General features: G+C 46.9%; 1 protein-coding gene across 2 annotated transcripts in view; it reads left to right on the forward strand.

Moving 5' to 3' along the window:
* Nucleotides 1-19,243, forward strand: part of TUT7 (terminal uridylyl transferase 7) — a 1,097,449-nt gene that overhangs the window by 955,315 nt on the left and 122,891 nt on the right. For both annotated transcript variants that reach the window (XM_069228237.1, XM_069228248.1), the window contains exon 25: nt 14,105-14,430. In XM_069228237.1, coding sequence (XP_069084338.1) covers nt 14,105-14,430 — 326 coding nt within the window. The remainder of the gene's footprint in view (nt 1-14,104; nt 14,431-19,243) is intronic.

Here is a 19,243-nt window from a genome sequence, read left to right on the forward strand (position 1 = left end):
TGTTTGTGGCATCTAGAGTGTGACCACTGCCCTGGAGTCGTGCTCTGGGGACCAAGCCATGAACCTGAAGGCTATGAGGGAGCGGTCCCTAAAGCTTTTGGTGGCCTAGCGCTCAACTCCGCGTCGCTCTTGCTCGAGAGGAAGGTCTTGAGACCGCTCGCAGAGCTATCACCACTCCTTATCACGTTCAAAATTGTCAGGACATTCGGGGTCATAAGAAGAAGTTGAAGAAGGCTAAACGTTCTTTGACTGAAACACTTCGCTCGGCCGCTGCAATACGGGAAGAGCATCGAGGCCTGAGTCTGTGGAGCCTGCTTCTGGGTCTGCTCCACGCCGCGCCTCCCTGAGTTTCCGTGAGCTGGAGCCACCCCTTAAGGAAGTTTATCAGGCCATGCGCCTCCTTTTTGGGCAGACTGACCTCCCTGAGCTGCCATTCGGGCCTGGAGATTCGTATGGGGGCCCTTCAGGTCTGCATCGGCGGCTCTGGCCATGGCTTCAGAGGGCCCCTCCGGATCCGTTCTCTGATCCGTGCCGAAGCTGGTCATACCATTGCGACCTGCGCCAGCTAAGACATCAATGCTCCCGCCGTTGACCGAATCCTGATCCCTGACGAGCCAGAATGGCGACAACCGATCCCGCATTAGACTTTGACGGGCCTACTCACCCCTGGTTGTATTTGGACCCTTATTATTATGGGTACTAATATGCGGCAGGACTGGAGGGGTTGCTGGACCCTTAAGAATACCAGCTAGAAAACCGTGACTTGGACTGGGCACAGGAATTGGGCGATGCTAGTGGTCTGGATAAGTCTCCAAACACTGGCATGCTTTCACCTCCTCCCGTCTTACTTCATGTTGGTCAGTAGGGCGGCTGAGGTCCTTGGCCTTGAGCTTCCCACTGTGGCAGTTAAGACTAACCTCCTGACAGAGGTGCCCCAGGCTAGGGCTTCTACTTCGGAGCCGCTTCTTCCATTTAATGAAGCCCTCACTGATGTCCTTCTGGGTACTTGGACCAGACCCAGCACAGGGGCTCCTGTTAATAGGACAATCACCCACTGCCATCGGCCTGCACCAAACGACCCTAAATTCCTGTCCCACACCTGAGAGCATTGTCATTCAGGCTGCCTCGTCATCTGGCACTTTCCCATCCGCTTACCATCCAGAAACAGGCAATGGCCCGAGTGCGGCCTCTCGATGCTGCTCGATCAGCAATGGGGAAGGTTTCTTCACAGTCCCCTTTTGGGTTGCCCATCTAGATCGCTTCCTAGTCCTACGTCTGAATGCATTCACTGTGGGTCTGGTCACTGGCAGAGTTCACCAGAACAGTAAGCTTCCAGCCAGTTCCAGGCCGTCATTGAAATGTGTGGTCCCATTCTGCATTATTTTGAGATTGGCTGGGAATATCAACAAGTGCTCCACTCCTTCTGCACGAAGGGCCGTCTTCACCTCCAACAAGGAAGCTTGATTGGCTTGAACAGCAGCAGTGAAATCAGGGAACACTGACATGTTGTTATTGTCAATGGTGAACGGGCCGCCCACTCATGCTTTCTGTAGTATTATATCTCTATCCTTGTAGTGGAGTAGTCTAGCCACCACAGGTCCGGTGGGCGACCCAGGGTCAGTGGTCTAGCTGGTACCCTGTGGGTGTGTTCCAAGTCAAAGAAGGGAATTCAGTGATTTGGGGTGACCTCGATCTGGAGCCAGTGCTCGAGATGAGCCCCACTATCTTGATATTATTCCGGCGATTGCTGCCCTCTGTGTCTTATGCTCGATGTTCCAATATTTGCACCCTTTCAGTCAGATCAGCCACCTGGCATTTCAATGTCTGTTACCCTGGCTGTAATTCTCCAACTGTATTTTCAACATCTTTCACTCGGTTTGCATTGCGATGCTTGACCCGCAAGAGGCCCTGGCTCATGGATACAGTCATAATGTCTTGTTTGGTACCATTGTGACTTCAAGAATCCTATTTAATTGACGTTGTACAGGGTTCACAGTGGGCTCAGGACCCTCAGCCTCCATCCATTCAGGTTGGGAAGGTTCCCTCATCCCAGTCTGCTGGCCAGTTGGTCTGGTTCTTGGCTTCCCCATAACAAGTTCAGTCTCTGGTGCCCATGCCTGATCCACTCAGAGTCAAGCCCCAGCCAGACTGGTCCCAGCGGGTCAGCCAAAGACAGAGAGAAAAACTGAAAATATGCTCACTCGTTGTTAGGAAATGCCTCCTTGGCATGGTTACCCCCTGACTTTTTGCCTTTGCTGATGCCAAGTTATGATTTGAAAGTGTGCTGAGGCCTGCTAACCAGGCCCCAGCACCAGTGTTCTTTCCCTAATCTGTACCTTTGTCTCCACAATTGGCACACCCTGGCATCCAGGTAAGTCCCTTGTAACTGGTACCCTGGTACCAAGGGCCCTGATGCCAAGGACGGTCTCTAAGGGCTGCAGCATGTCTTATGCCACCCTAGGGACCCCTCACTCAGCACAGACACACTGCTTGCCAGCTTGTGTGTGCTGGTGGGGAGAAAATGACTAAGTCGACATGGCACTCCCCTCAGGGTGCCATGCCAACCTCACACTGCCGATGGCATAGATGAGTCACCCCTCTAGCAGGCCTTACAGCCCTAAGGCAGGGTGCACTATACCATAGGTGAGGGCATAAGTGCATGATCACTATGCCCCTACAGTGTCTAAGCAAAACCTTAGACATTGTAAGTACAGGGTAGCCATAAGAGTATATGGTCTGGGAGTCTGTCAAACACAAATTCCACAGCACCATAATGGCTACACTGAAAACTGGAAAGTTTGGTATCAAACTTCTCAGCACAATAAATGCACACTGATGCCAGTGTACATTTTATTGTGAAATACACCCCAGAGGGCATCTTATAGATGCCCCCTGAAAACATACCCGACTTCCAGTGTGGGCTGACTAGTTTTACCAGCCTGCCACACACTAGATATGTTGCTGGCCACATGGGGAGAGTGCCTTTGTTACTTTGTGGCTAGTAACAAAGCCGGTACTTGGTGGAGGTGCTTCTCACCTCCCCCTGCAGGAGCTGTAACACCTGGCGGTGAGCCTCAAAGGCTCACCCCCTTTGTTAAAGCGCCACAGGGCATTCCAGCTAGTGGAGATGCCCGCCCCCTCCGGCCACAGCCCCACTTTTGGTGGCAAGGCCGGAGGAGATAATGCGAAAAACAAGGAGGAGTCACTGGCCAGTCAGGACAACCCCTAAGGTGCCCTGAGCTGAGGTGACTATGACTTTTAGAAATCCTCCATCTTGCAGATGGAGGATTCCCCCAATAGGATTAGGGATGTGCCCCCCTCCCCTCAGGGAGGAGGCACAAAGAGGGTGTAGCCACCCTCAGGGCTAGTAGCCATTGGCTACTAACCCCCCAGACCTAAACACACCCCTAAATTGAGTATTTAGGGGCCCCCAGAACCTAGGAAAATAGATTCCTGCAACCTGAAGACGAAGAAGGACTGCTGACCTGAAGCCCTGCAGAGAAGACGGAGACACTAACTGCTTTGGCCCCAGTCCTACCGGCCTGTCTCCCCACTTCAAGAAAAACTGCAACAGCAACACCTCCCCCAGGGTCCAGCAACCTCTGAAGCCTCAGAGGACTACCCTGCATCTAAAAGGACCAAGAACAACCAACGGCCCTGTTCCAAAGAAACTACAACTTGCAACAAAGAAACAACTTTTAAAGGACTGCACGTTTCCCGCCGGAAGCGTGAGACTTTCCACTCTGCACCCTACGTCCCCGGCTCGACCTGCGGAGGAACAACACTACAGGGAGGACTCCCCGGCGACTGGGACCCTGTGAGTAGCCAGAGTTGACCCCCCCTGAGCCCCCCCCAGCGACGCCTGTAGAGGGAGTCCAGAGGCTCCCCCTGACTGCGACTGCCTGCTTCCAAGAACCCGACGCCTGGTAAAGACACTGCACCTGCAGCCCCCAGGACCTGAAGAATCCGACCCCCAGGTGGCCCTCTCCCTTGCCCAGGTGGTGGCTACCCTGAGGAGCCCCCCCTTGCCTGCCTGCTTCGCTGAAGAGACCCCTGGGTCTCCCAGTGAAACCTATTGCAAACCCGACGCCTGTTTGCACTCTTCACCCGGCCACCCCCATGCCGCTGAGGGTGTACTTTTTGGGCTGACTTGTGTCCGACAGGGAATCCAAGAGGATGACGAAGCAGTCTGCCAAAAATACCTTTTCTTCATGTGGCATGGCCCTCAAATCTGCCAATGCGACTTGTGTTTTGGGCAGATACATACATGCTCTGATGGACACGGCCAAGGCTGTGCTACTGGATCTTCCTTTGGAGATGCAGGGACTCCTGTCGGATGCTCATGCTGCTGCTATGCAGGTTATACAGTTCGGTCTGGACACTACACACTCTGTGGCCAGAGCGATGGGCACTTTCATTGTCACCAGAAGACATGCGTGGTTGAGGTCTTTCGGGTTCTCGACCGATGTCCAGAATGACCCTCTTGGACCTGCCCCTTGATGGGGACAAATTGTTTGGGGCTAAAGCTGACTCTTCATTAGAGCGCTATAAGGGGAGTAGGGCTACTGCCAAGTCCTTCGGCCTGCAGGCTTCTAATGCCACCCCATTCAGATCCTTTAGGAGGTTTAGACCCCTACCAGCAGACCAACAATCCTCCAGTCTGCCCTATAGATCCTATAGAGGGTGGGGTAGAGTTGGAACAAGAGGGCCCACCCAGCATCACCCTGCCTCTTCCTCGGGGGGGAGGGGAGCAAGGAAAGCAGCCTTAGTTCTCCGCCTATTACGTCTCATGTTTCTCCTGTAGGGGGAATGCTATTTCATTTTCTCCGCCGGGTGGGAGTGCAGTGGAGTTGGTTCCAGAGCAGGTTGTTTGACGCCTATCCTGGACCTGAGGGTTTTGAATTGGTTCCTCAAACAGGAGAAATAAAAAACGCTGACCATAGCGCAGGTGCTTCAGGCGTTGAACAAAGAGGATTGGATGGTGTTGGTCGACTTGTTGGATGCTTACTTTCATATTCCTATTCTCAAGTCGCACAAGAAGTATCTCCGGTTTGTGGTGGGGCCACAACACTACCAGTTTGCGGTCCTTCCGTTTGGTCTTACGTCCGCACCTCGAGTCTTCATGAAGGTGATGGCGCTGGTTGCAGCAAGTCTCAGGAGGAAGGGAATAGCGGTATTCCCTTACCTGGACGATTGTTTAATCCAAGTCAAGTCTCCAGAGCTCGTGCTGCGTCACCTGCGGATGACAACCCAGTTGTTGTTTGATCTGGGATTTTCGATAAACGTGCCCAAATCTCACCTGGAGCCCTCTTAGCGCCTCCTGTTCATAGGGACAGTACTGGAGACAACGTTGGATCGGGCCTTTCCTCCGCCTCAGCGGATTCAGGACATTCAGGCCTTGATTCCAATGTTTCAAAGTAGAGCAGTCGTTCCAGTCCTCAAGGTCCTTAGTCTGCTCAGTCTGTTCACTTCATGCATTCTGTTGGTCACTCATGCACGCTGGCACATGAGGGGTCTTCAGTGGTGCCTCCGCAGGCAGTGGTTTCAGCACAAAGGGGATCTCGAGGAGTTGATAACGATCTCCAGAGACACTGCAGCGGACCTACAATGGTGGGCTGTGGACGGCAACCTTTCCCAAGGAAGACCTTTTTCACTACCGCCTCCAGTGTCCATGGTTGTAACGGATGCCTCCACTCTATGGTGGGGAGCTCATCTGGGGGGACCTGAAGGTCAAAGGTCATTGGTCTCCAGTGGAACAGATGTTTCATATCAATCTGTTGGAATTGTGGGCGATACGTCTGGCTCTCAAGGCCTTCCTCCCTTCCCTTTGCAGTCAGTCGGTCCAAGTCCTGACAGACAACACTACCGCGATGTGGTATATAAACAAGCAGGGAGGAGTAGGGTCGTACCTTCTCTGCAGAGAGGTTCTGCGGCTCTGGTCCTGGGCTCAGGACCATCGGATTTGCTTAGTAGTAAACCATCTGGCCAAAATTCTGTACGTGCGTGCGGACAGTCTGTCGGCATTTCTTGGCCGATCACGAGTGGCAGCTCCATCCAGACCTGATCCATTACATCTTCCAGATGTGGGGGTTTCCTCAGGTAGACCCGTTTGCCACTCGGGAGAACGTGCACTGCCCATCGTTCTGCAGCCTCCAGTACCCGGTGCAAGGAGCGTTGGGGGGGATGCTTTTCAGATGTCCTGGAACAACCAGTTTCTTTACGTGTTTTCCCCCCATACACTTGATTCCTCGGGTTCGCAAAGACCGGGCCCAAGTCATTTTAATAGCTTCGGATTGGCTGAGAAGGGTTTGGTACAAAGATCTTCTCCAGCTTTCACTGTGCCCTCCGCTCCGTCTCCCTCACAGGGCAGACCTCCTCTCAGTCGCAGCAGTCTGGCAACATAGAACAAGGAGCCTTCTGTTCCGAAACGCATCAGGTTTTTTGTATCTATGTTGCCAGATGAATAATAAAAGCGCCTGTGCACACAAGGAGTTACGGCTCGTCTGTTTTGTCACTCCGAGATTTCTCTGATCTGCGAGAGCGACGATATTGGTAGTATTTTGTAAGGGTCGCTCCCTTGCCGTGAACCCACCGCTACAAAGCGGACGGAATTCAGCGCACATTTCTGTGGAGATATATAAATTTTAAAAGGTTGTTCAGGCAATCGTTATTCAGGCAAAATCATTGTTTAGACAGTAGTTGTTCAGTACTTCGTGTAGAGACTTTTTAGTTGTTTACCAGTAGTGGTTTAGCCAAGTAGCTGTTTAGGACCTAGTTGTTCAGGATGTTTCCCGTTATAATCATGGAAACAATCATTGCTTCTCTTTTTCTGCCAGGTTGGCAGTATAAATTGTTCAGACTTGCTGGTTTATTTTTAATACCCACATGAAATATTGGAATGAGGACTTTGAGCTAATCTGGTTGTTGTATTTAAGGAGTCTCTGTGGCCACCCGCCAGTTTTTTCTGATCTGTCAAAGTGGAAGATGTACCTAGTGGCAAGGTAGAGGTATGAAAGGAGAGCAAAACCATGTTTCTTTGGGTGCAACAGCATAAAAGTATCAGTCTTTGGTGAGGGCAGATAAGAGAATTTCAAAAGTTGCAGACTTATGGTTTAGGTGGCTTTAATGTGATGTGTAGAAGATGGGTCACTAGGTTGCGAGGAGGTGATTCATTTGAATTTGTTTGGGCAGATTGATCTTTGCTTGTGTTTAAAAAGTCTAGTTCTGGAGATGTGGTAAAAGAATGTGTTGTGGTGTATGTGATCTGAGTATTCAGATGTCTGGGACATATTAGAGTAATGTGCCTAATCATGATCCAAAGCTTTAGGGTTGATGTAAATGTTGGACTCTTCCCAGAGTAGGTGTGTTGAGTGAGGAGAGCAATCCATGGCAGCAGAGTGCTTGTGAGCTAGAGGAATGCAATAATGCAGCTTAAGTTTCATGTCAAGCGTTCATTTGGGGAGGTGGATGAAAAATGCCTGCTTTTGTCAGTAGTAAGTGGTTGTGTGTTGTAAATGGAACTTTGAGTAATCACATCTCTTATGTGAGTCATGTCGATGAGTGGTTGAGTCCTTCCATAGAGAGTCAGTTTGTGTTATGTTGTTTTGATTTACTTGAACTTTACTGGAGGGTTGGTTGACAGAGGGGAAGCTATTTTGATGGGTGGTGGTGGCTACTGGGCGAGTTGTGAGTTTGGTCCTTGACACAGGTTCAGTCTTTGTTACTACAGGCGTAGCTTTCTTATAAGTTAGTGTACCAAGTAACTTGATTGATGACTGCATTAAGATGTCTGGTTTCATTCCCAGAGCAGTGTGTGGGTGATAATGGGGCTTGGAGAAGGGTGATCTAGTGGTGTTGTACCATCTCTAGCCAGTATGGCATCCGTGGTAACATCCATAGTCAGGATAGAACCTTTTAGGGTATTCCGAGTATCAAGCAATATGGTAAATAAAGATATGAAGGTAGGTGTCTGAGGTTTGCCTCGTGACCATTTACGTACACTGTGTTGTATATGTAACATTCTGAGTTATAGTAATCTGAGATAGGAGTGTGCCTGTTAGGCATTTGTGTGTTCTTTGATCTTAAGAAAAGGCACAATGTAGCTGACAAAGAGGTTGTGCTTTAGTATAAAAAAGAGTTGGTCAGATTTAATGGAACCCAGTCTGAGACTGTGGTATTTGTCACAGCTTAGGTTTTCCAAGTTGCCCCAGGGGCCTATTGATTATGGTGTTTGAAGGTAGTTATCAATAGGCCAGGGGGGAATCCCCTTTGCCGTGTTAAAGAACCCTGTATCCTGAACTGACCAGAAGTTTTCTGTTTTAGGTTTAGTGTTTATAATAAGATTACTCGAAAACCATGCATGCAATTTTCATTGAGCAGCAAGTTCTGTATGGGTCAGCCTCAAAATGCAGCTGTGGGATATCACTCAGTAAAGTGAGAAAATGCTGCTGTCAGATAGCACATTGGATGTAAAATATGATTGTTGTTATGACCTCCAGTTTGGCTGACATAGCACTAAGATGTAGTATCAACCACAGTGCAACATCAGCAAAGGGTGCAGAAGCACTTTGAAGGGCACCTATCAAATTTAGACAAAAAGTCACCTTGAGGTGCAGAATCAGCTTCAATGCGAAGTAAGCAGCATTACAGTCTCACATTTTGGTCTCTTTTATGAGTGCCTTGTAAACTTCTGACACCTCGGCAAACCACTATTTACATGGGCTCCAGGAATTTTAAGTTTGTCCGTAAAACGGTCGGATTTTGCCTACATTTTGGCAGGTCATTCCTGCCGAAGTTTACCCAGTGAAGAAAATGCCCTGTAAATAAAAGTACAGAGACCGTTCTACCTTTTGCAATAGTGCGCTCTGCAGATTCCCACATAAAATACTATGACTGGTAGCCATACAATTGACTGGAAAGAATAGAAGAGTTACAAGCTTTTTCAGTAAAATTCCAGTTCACACATTTCCTTCTCTAGTTCAACTGTACTTTCTGAATATGCTGATGTCAACAGTCATCAATGTTCAACTGTCATGGTTTGCATTCTTTCCGGTAGCGCTTCTTTACAAGAATAGGTTCAGCCTTTAATGCTCAGCCCCAGATGAGCCTTTATTTTGTTGTTGTTAATAGAACAACGTAGTTGCTAGAACAATATGTAGGATAGAGGATCAGCCATTGACCTCTTGAAGAAAGGCAGTGACAAGCTGGAGATAAATAGAACAAATGCTAGGTGAACCGTGCCTTGTATTAGTTCTTCTATTTTTTAATATATAATGCAACTTTACTCTCGTGGTGTCGGAGCTCTTTGCAGCTAAACAGATGTATTTGAGAAGGTCCCATGTGTACAGTTATCAGAGCACATTTATAATGTTAAGAGTAACCGGGTAATTTCTCAAACATAGCTAGCACCAGGGCACTGAAAATAAGACTTGGAGAAGGGAGGGAAATGGTAGTAAGATAAGAGAGGATGGAATAATAAGTAATTGCGGGGATAGCTAACATTTTTTAGATTTCTTTACATCTGATCTCATCGAGGAGAGAGAGTTCCATAATGTAGGGGCTGCGCCGTTACAGTTGGCTAAGGACATGAGAGGGTCCACTCTGTGAAGGTGTAAGGCAGCTACATCTCCACTGTTGTGAGGTGTGCCGGTCACAGACATCAGTCAAGCAGCACCTTACTTATTTGTTTAGTTATGTATTTATTTATGAATTTGCGAGATTTATACAGCACATGGCTACCAATAAAGGTTTCCCAGTGCTGATCTCCTTACTAGACCCGCTAGAATCCCAAGCAAAGCAAGCTATTGCGAAGGAAGAGGTGGAAACAGCTTAATCAACACACTCAGCACTATTAGTGAGATAGTGAAGCACATTTGGCAAGGAAAGACCTTCCGAATTTCTGGGTTTAGGCTGCTTTTCAACTCGTCAGACCGTCCTCCTAATGTGTTTATTGTTCAGGGTGTCTTTCAGAGATGAAAAATCTACGGGAATTAGTCATTTTCAAGAATATCTACTTGCATTTTTTTCCTCACCGATTCATTCACACCCCCAGCTCTGAAGAAGCTTTTTCTTTTGACTGTCTTTTTATCACTGACTCTTGGAATCGACATCACCGGCTCGGGTGTTTCTTTCTATTACCTTAATTCCGAGGTTGACACTCTACCAGCTCGCATCTGTATTAGCTTCAGGAACCATTAATTGCAGTTGCTGCTAAAAACATTACCGATTTATTACGATGCTTTGGGAAACCTCAGAGATGAGTAATCTGCGGTAAAAGCGCGTGTGCACTAGAATGACCAATACCAACGGTAAATCTGACAGACTGATATGACGATAAATCGGTTTCCCTATCCTTCGCTGTGAACTCCATTGCCCTAAAGTGAACCAAAGGCCTGCATCATTGTGCTTGTCACATGAACGGAAAATATACATTGTGCTCTCTCTCCAAGCTTAAAACATGCGGTCTGCACCATCTATAATATGCAAATGAGCCACAAAATTATTTGAAACCTTTTCTATTTCATTTGAAAAGGAACATCACTGAGATCCGGGTAGATTACAGACATGTCATTTCCACAGGTGACTGTGCTAATGTTGCCTCTATAGGTTTGGTCACTTATTATTTTGTTAGTTCCTCACAGTACAGAAGAGAACAAGTAGGCCTATGTTTTTAGCTTAGGCCCACTTAATATTTATCTTGGATCCAACACGTTTTTCTCCTTTTTCACAAAGGAAATGTATGGCAGACACTGTCCTCTCTTATGCAGTGAAATGGCTCTTATGTAGGGAATTTATTTTGGATTTTTTTTACTAACTTGTGGTCCAAATGCCAACATGGCCACGCAGGTGATGCTTTTGATTTGTTTGCCTGGTGGTTGATTCAGAGATTTGCGAAGACCATAAGAAGGCATGTAAAGACAGTGACTTGTTTAATTTTAAAATATTTGGGTTTTTATTTCTCGAAACTGCTTAGTACAGTGTGTCTATGTTTGTCACAGCCTTATGAAGTTTCACAGCTTTACAGTTCCTGTAAATTATTGCAGGTCATTTTTGCCTTTCTTCTGTTTCATTTTCCATATTTTAATTCTCTTCTTCTGTCTGGTGTTTATTCCTTGTTTTAATTTTTAAACTTTTCGAAACTGTTTATGGATTCTTTACTTTCATTTACCTTCTCCTTTCGTCACTGCTTTCAAGGTGACATCTTCCAGCCTTCAACTCATTGCCACCAACTTCTTGATCCACCGGGCTGGGACACTACTTTAAGTAGCTCTGCGGGCTATACATTCTTTCATCATCAGCCTCTTCATTGAATAACCTGCTTCATTAGTTTCAACATTAGGCCAATCTATGCTTGGACAGCCCCCTCCACTTGTGCTTAAACCATGGCTTGGTTTTTAGGCTGAGCGTGCAAGCGCTTTGACCTGTTGTAAATATTGTGGGCTTTTAACCATGCCCATCTCACACCCATCACTTTAATTCATTCTTGGCCTTGCCTTTCTAAAATCGCTTGATGTCATTGGTAAATGCTTTACGTTTGTTGCGCCTTGAGTCTGTTTTCTTCACGCCTTGCAGACTGCCCCTGTTACATGGATTATTGCACGATTGCCGATATACGTCAGTGTGGGCAAATTATTTTTACTTTCTTTTGTCCCCCCCCCCCTTCGTGCTGCATGGCGGCCATTGTGCTCACAGCACAAACAGGCACAACAGCGTGAACTCGATCTGCGGTATTGGAGCTTGCCGCATAATGTTTTGCTGGGCATCACTTTCACAAAACATTTTTGCTCATAACTCAGCCTGTGGTGGTGCTAGGATAATGGGACCACCTTCACACGTTGACCACAATGTGCTTTTTCTGTCTACATCATCTCTGGGTCCCCCACACTGTTAGTGGGGACTCCAAAATAATAACCCCTACCACCATTCATTATCTTTTTAAGCTGTCTCATGTCTGGAACCTTTGTTTTCCAGCCGGGAGAAGTTATGTTTAATGGGCCTTGTTTGTAATATCATTGCAATAGGCCTGCTAGCCTTGAAAATGTGAAATGCACTGTGCCCTCTACGGGCTAAATATATGGTTACACTGCATTACTTTCTCCCATTCTTTTTTCAAGTGGTTACATGACATGTTTCTTCCAAATGCTATTTTGATTGTGGTGTCCTCTAGTGGCTGTTCTAAGAATTGCAGTCAACATACTATAATATTTGCGGCACAAAACCTCGCCAGATACTGCTTTGCAGGTCATTACTTTTACAAAACATTTTGGTTCATAACTCACACTGAAGTCGTCCTAAGACAATGGGACCACTTTCAAAACGCTCTTTCTGTCTACATCATCTCTGGGTCCCCACAATAAGTTAGCTGGGACCCCAAAATAATAACCCCTCCCACCATTCAGTGTCTTTTAAGCTTTCTCATGGCTAGAACTTTTTTTTCTACAGTTGAGAGAAGTTGTGTTTTAAAGGCCTTGTTTGTAATACCATTGCAGTAAGCCTGCTAGCCCTAAAACGCCCTCTGGGGGCTAAGTATATGGTTACACACTGCATTACTTTCTCCTGGTTTTTTAGGTCGGGCGTGCAAGCACTTTGACCTGTTGTAAGTATTGTGGGCTTTTAACCACGCCGCGTTGAGACTGTTTTCATCAAGCCTTGCAGACTTCCCCTGTTGCATAGATTATTGCACGGTTATCGATATACTTCAGTGTGGGAGAACTACTTTTTTTCTTCTGTCTCTCCCCTTCGTGCTGCATGGCAGACATGGCACTCACAGGCACACAGTGTGAAATCGATTGGCAGTATTTGACCGCTGTTTTTTTCATGGGGTTATGCTCTCTAGGGACTAACAATATGGTTACGTGACCATGTTTCCTACAAATTATGTTTTTGCAATGCTGCCCTCTCAGGCGGTTTTGTGCATTACATTCTAATGCCTATGTTTTAATAATCTATCCTTATTATAGTTATGACCATTATTCAGGCCAACTTAACTCCCTTATTACACTATGACTGTTTGAACAGTCTTGATATGTTTGGGTGACCCTTTTAGTTTATTTCTCCTCTGTAGCTGTCTTGTGTCTTTTTTCTGGGAATTTTGTTAGTCAGCCAGTAACTCTGATGGTGGGGTGGTGAAGGTGGTATTCTATTTAAATTAGCACAGCAGATTTAAATTAGGATGCTAAATGGCAACATTTGAAATTTTTGCTGCGGATAGAGCAAGAAGGTAAATGGAAGCGCTTTAGTTATATGCTGGGCTTCTGAAATTATATGGCAGGAAAAGACAAAATAATAAGGCAGGGTTGACCAATTTATGTGGCAAGAAAAGTCCAGTTATGAATTTACAATACCAGTAGCTCTAACTCAAGCAAATGCGAGACCTATTGCATTGCAAATGCTTGTTTGTATAGTGCTATACCTTGCTTAGTGAAACAGCTTTACTTTCAAGGCGTTTGGTCAGTCATGATTACATTCCTTGCTAGGATTTCGTTGACAGTTGGCCTTAATTCAACATATTAACTTATTATATTGTTTGACTGTCATACCATCCAGTAAGGCAATTCGGCAATTGCAGTGAGATAATGTATATAAAGGTATTATATAAGTGAGCACAGATTTTGCTGTAACACCAACCTAGCTTTGACCAGAGGTCAGATTCCTGGTACATTATATATATATATATATATATATATATATATATATATATATATATATATATATATATAGAGAGAGAGAGAGAGAGAGAGAGAGAGAGAGAGAGAGAGAGAGAGAGAGAGAGAGAGAGAGAGAGAGAGAGAGAGAGAGAGAGAGAGAGAGAGAGAGAGAGAGAGAGAGAGAGAGAGAGAGAGAGAGAGAGAGAGGAGAGAGAGAGAGAGACACACCCCTATAGCTGAGATGATAGTGTTCTGTGAAGAGGTGGGACTTGTGTGAATTCTGGATTTTCAGAGTCTAAGTAAACAAATAATGCTTTTTTTTGACCTGATGCATTTACCATATCAGAAAATAATTCCTAGAAATCCGAGTATGGTTAAATGGTTATCTGTGCATTTAATGAAAATAAGCTACATTTCTGTGTTGCTTAAATAACATATTTGCTTGTCATCCCATGCAGACATAGGAGAAGGTGGGAAAATGAAGGTAATATGAACCAAAGATACCCTGAGAAAAGTGTACAAAGGAACCAGGAAAAGGACACTCCAAGCAAGAATTCAGATAAAGAAATATCTGCAAGGGATGGAAAAATACAGCCACCATGCACACCACCAAAGCACAGGCAGGGTGCATGGGGAAGCCAGGAAATTGGCAGGGACAGTTCTCCTAGATTCACACCAGAGAGATGGAGAAGGCAAGAGGACAGAGACTTCAAAGATAAAAACTGTTTTGTCTGTGGCCGGGAAGGACACATCAAGAAAGCCTGCCCTCAATATCGGCCCTCAGGTATGACAAAATAGGAAGTTTTGATTTTGCCTAAATCTACTAATAGCAGGTACATGAAAGCACCACTTAAAAATGTCTTTGTGTTTGAGTAAAACTCAGCTTCCTAGGACCTATCTACTGCCTGCAAAATCAAGAACATTTCGTCATTGAAATAAAAAGCAGGATGTAGTGTCCTATTATGTATCTTTGTAAAGTTTAAAAAAAAAAAAAAAAAGTGAAAGATAATCCTGAATATGTGAGAACTTATGAAGACTATGAAAACTATATTGGCCATCACGGCTGAATGAAGTCGATGAGGCAGGTTTGGAGCTCAGGAATGATAAATAAAAAAAAACAAGAGCAGCTCCAAAAACTGAGAACCTTCAAAAGCCAGGAGCAGACAGGGCTTTTAGGAATCCAAACAGAACACTCATAGTGAAGAACTAGAATGAAAAACAAATACATTTTCCTTCTTCACCATTGAATTCTCTGTAGTATTCACAGAGTTGGAATTGACTAGCAGGCTTAACCAATCATGTAAAGGGAAATTACGTTCACATACTGTAAGGAAATGGCTCCCTGTTGCAATTACCCCCCACATTTTGCCTGATACTGATGCTGACTTGACTGAGAAGTGTGCTGGGACCCTGCTAACCAGGCCCCCAGCACCAGTGTTCTTTCCCCTAAAATGTACCATTGTCTCCACAATTGGCACAACCCTGGCACCCAGGTAAGTCCCTTGTAACTGGTACCCATGGTACCAAGGGCCCTGATGCCAGGGAAGGTCTCTAAGGGCTGCAGCATGTCTTATGCCACCCTAGGGACCCCTCACTCAGCACAGACACACTGCTTGCCAGCTTGTGTGTGCTAGTGGGGAGAAAATGACTAAGTCGACATGGCACTCCCCTCAGAGTGCCATGCCAACCTCTCACTGCCTATGGCATAGGTAAGTCACCCCTCTAACAGGCCTTACAGCCCTAAGGCAGTGTGCACTATACCACAGGTGAGGGCATAGGTGCATGAGCACTATGCCCCTACAGTGTCTAAGCAAAACCTTAGACATTGTAAGTGCAGGGTAGCCATAAGAGTATATGGTCTGGGAGTCTGTCAAAAACGAACTCCACAGCTCCATAATGGCTACACTGAATACTGGGAAGTTTGGTATCAAACTTCTCGGAATAATAAACCCACACTGATGCCAGCGTTGGATGTATTAAAAAATGCACACAGAGTGCATCTTAGAGATGCCCCCTGTATTTTACCCAATTGTTCAGTGCAGGACTGACTGGTCTGTGCCAGTCTGCTGCTGAGAGATGAGTTTCTGACCCCATGTGGTGAGGGCCTTTGTGCTCTCTGAGGACAGAAACAAAAGCCTGCTCTTGGTGGAGGTGCTTCACACCTCCCCCCTGCAGGAACTGTAACACCTAGCAGTGAACCTTAAAGGCTCAGGCTTCGTGTTACAATGCCCCAGGGCACTCCAGCTAGTGGAGATGCCCGCCCCCTGGACACAGCCCCCACTTTTGGCGGCAAGTCCAGGAGAGATATTGAGAAAAACAAGGAGGAGTCACCCACCAGTCAGGACAGCCCCTAAGGTGTCCTGAGCTGAGGTGACCCCTGCCTTTAGAAATCCTCCATCTTGATTTTGGAGGATTCCCACAATAGGAATAGGGATGTGCCCCCCTCCCCTCGCCACCCTCAAGGACAGTAGCCCTTGGCTACTGCCCTCCCAGACCTAAACACCCCCCTAAATTGAGTATTTAGGGGCTCCCAGAACCTAGCAAGATAGATTCCTGCAACCTAAGACGAAGAAGGACTGCTGAGCTGAAAAACCTGCAGAGAAGACGGAGACACCAACTGCTTTGGCACCAGCTCTACCGGCCTGTCTCCCCACTTCTAAAGACACTGCTCCAGCGACGCGTTCCACAGGGTCCAGCAACCTCTGAAGCCTCAGAGGACTACCCTGCATCTAGAAGGACCAAGAACTCCAGAGGCTCTGCTCCACAAAGACTGCAACTTTGCAACAAAGAAGCAACTTTGAAACCACACACGTTTCCCGCCGGAAGTGTGAGACTTTGCACTCTGCACCCGACGCCCCCGGCTCGACTTGTGGAGAACAAACACCACAGGGAGGACTCCCCGGCGACTACGAGACCGTGAGTAGCCAGAGTTGACCCCCCTGAGCCCCCACAGCGACGCCTGCAGAAGGAATCCCGAGGCTCCCCCTGACCGCGACTGCCTGCTTCTAAGAACCCAACGCCTGGTAAAGACACTGCACCCGCAGCCACCAGGACCTGAAGGATCCAACCTCCAGGGCAGGAGCGACCCCCAGGTGGCCCTCTCCCTTGCCCAGGTGGTGGCTACCCCGAGGAGCCCCCCCCCTTGCCTGCCTGAATCGCTGAAGAGAACCCTTGGTCTCCCATTGAATCCTATTGCGAACCCGACGCCTGTTTGCACACTGCACCCGGCCGCCCCCGTGCCGCTGAGGGTGTACTTTCTGTGCTGACTTGTGTCCCCCCCGGTGCCCTACAAAACCCCCCTACTCTGCCCTCCGAAGACGCAGGTACTTACCTGCTAGCAGACTGGAACCGGGGCACCCCCTTCTCCATTGAAGCCTATGCGTTTTGAGCACCACTTTGACCTCTGCACCTGACCGGCCCTGAGCTGCTGGTGTTGTAACTTTGGGGTTGCCCTGAACCCCCAACGGTGAGCTACCTTGGACCCAACTTTGAACCCTGTAGGTGGTTTACGTACCTCCAAATCTAACAAACACTTACCTCCCCCAGGAACTGTTGAAAATTGCACTGTCTAGTTTTAAAATAGCTTATTGCCATTTGTGTGAAAACTGTATATGCTATTTTGCTAATTCAAAGTTCCTAAAGTTCCTAAGTGAAATACCTTTCATTTAAAGTATTGTTTGTAAATCTTGAACCTGTGGTTCTTAAAATAAACTAAGAAAATATATTTTTCTATATAAAAACCTATTGGCCTGGAATTGTCTTTGAGTGTGTGTTCCGCATTTATTGCCTGTGTGGGTACAACAAATGCTTAACACTACCCTCTGATAAGCCTCCTGCTCAACCACACTACCACAAAATAGAGCATTAGAATTAGCTCTTTTTGCCACTATCTTACCTCTAAGGGGAACCCTTGGACTCTGTGCATGCTATTTCTTACTTTGAAATAGTACATACAGAGCCAACTTCCTACACATACAAACTCTTAAGCTAATACATTTTGTAGTGAAATCTTACACACCAACATAATTGGCGTAGAGACAGAGTCCAAACAAAAATGCTTATTAGATGTGTGGACTAGTCTCCAAATAGCAGCTGCTTTAACAGTGGCTTGAATGGGCTCATTTTTCATCAGAATAAGAACTCTTTGTTCTTCCTTTGTATAATGAGCACATGGCGTGACACATAAAGGCATGTTAGCTTTCTCATAACTAGTAATAATGCAGAAGGATATTAATCTGGCTATAGGAGGATGAGTCCATAAAGCCTCTTTATTATGATGGAAAACCTTATATAGGTCCTATGTGTAGGTTCGATGGCATGTGTAGCTGCAGATACACATGCTGTGCATATCCCGCCATCTAGTGTTGGGCTCGGAGTGTTACAAGTTGTTTTTCTTCGAAGAAGTCTTTTCGAGTCACGAGATCGAGGGACTCCTCCCATTTCGGCTCCATTGCGCATGGGCGTCGACTCCATCTTAGATTGTTTTCTTTCCGCCATAGGGTTTGGACGTGTTCCTCTTCGCTCCGTGTTTCGGTTCGGAAAGTTAGTTAGATATACGGAAAATTCTACGGTATTGTTTGCGTTCGGTATCGGGTTAGTTAACGCAGATCGACACCGAATTTTGAAGAGCTCCGGTGGCCCTTCGGGGTTTCAATTCCCCGGCGGGGCCTGGTCGGCCCGACCACGTGCGTCTACAAGACTAATGGAACGGACCCCATTCCGCTTCTGCCCCGAATGCCACAACAAGTATCCTTACACAGATCAACATTTGGTCTGTAATTTGTGTTTGTCTCCCGAACACAAAGAGGATACCTGTGAGGCCTGTCGAGCGTTTCGGTCGAGGAAAACGCTGAGGGACCGGAGAGCAAGAAGGCTTCAAATGGCATCGGCGCCGTCAGGACACCACGATTTGGAGGAAGAAGAAACCTTCTCCATTGCTGACTCGGACGGGGCCGAAACAGAACAGACGCCGAAAACCGTGAGTAAAACAGCCCCGAGCAAAACTCACGTAAAAATCGTCAAAGCCCAGGGGACGCCACCGCCGGCAGGCCATGGCTTAACCCAAAAAATCGGTGACCATCCATCGGCACCGAAAAAGGGCAAGCATGTGTCGAAGTCATCCGACTCCGGTCGAGATACCGGCACAGAACATACTCGGCCCGAGACACTGGTTCAGAACAATCTCGACATCGAGATACCGGCGCCGAGATGGGTCGGCACCGAGAGATCGGAACACCGAAACACAAAAAAGTGGCTTCGGAGCCGAAAAAGACTGTTAAGAAGGTTTCGATACCGAAACATCCGGCTTCGGAGCCGAAAACAAGTTCCTACACCGAGGAACAAGGGATTTCCACACAAATGCAAAGCCATAAATTCGGACAAGAGCTAGAAGCAGGGGAGCCAGATTATACACAGAGAAGGCTCCATATCCAAAAGGAGACGGGGAAGATAAGAACTCTCCATCCTATAAGTATGAAAAGGAAACTTGCTTTCCAAGATCAAGATAAAGAACCACAAGCAAAGGTGGCAAAACAAGTAACTCCGCCACCATCACCACAACTCTCACCGCAACCATCACCAATTGCTAGCTCACCTAT

Source organism: Pleurodeles waltl, chromosome 1_1 (assembly GCF_031143425.1).
Source record: "Pleurodeles waltl isolate 20211129_DDA chromosome 1_1, aPleWal1.hap1.20221129, whole genome shotgun sequence".
Classification (NCBI taxonomy): domain Eukaryota; kingdom Metazoa; phylum Chordata; class Amphibia; order Caudata; family Salamandridae; genus Pleurodeles; species Pleurodeles waltl.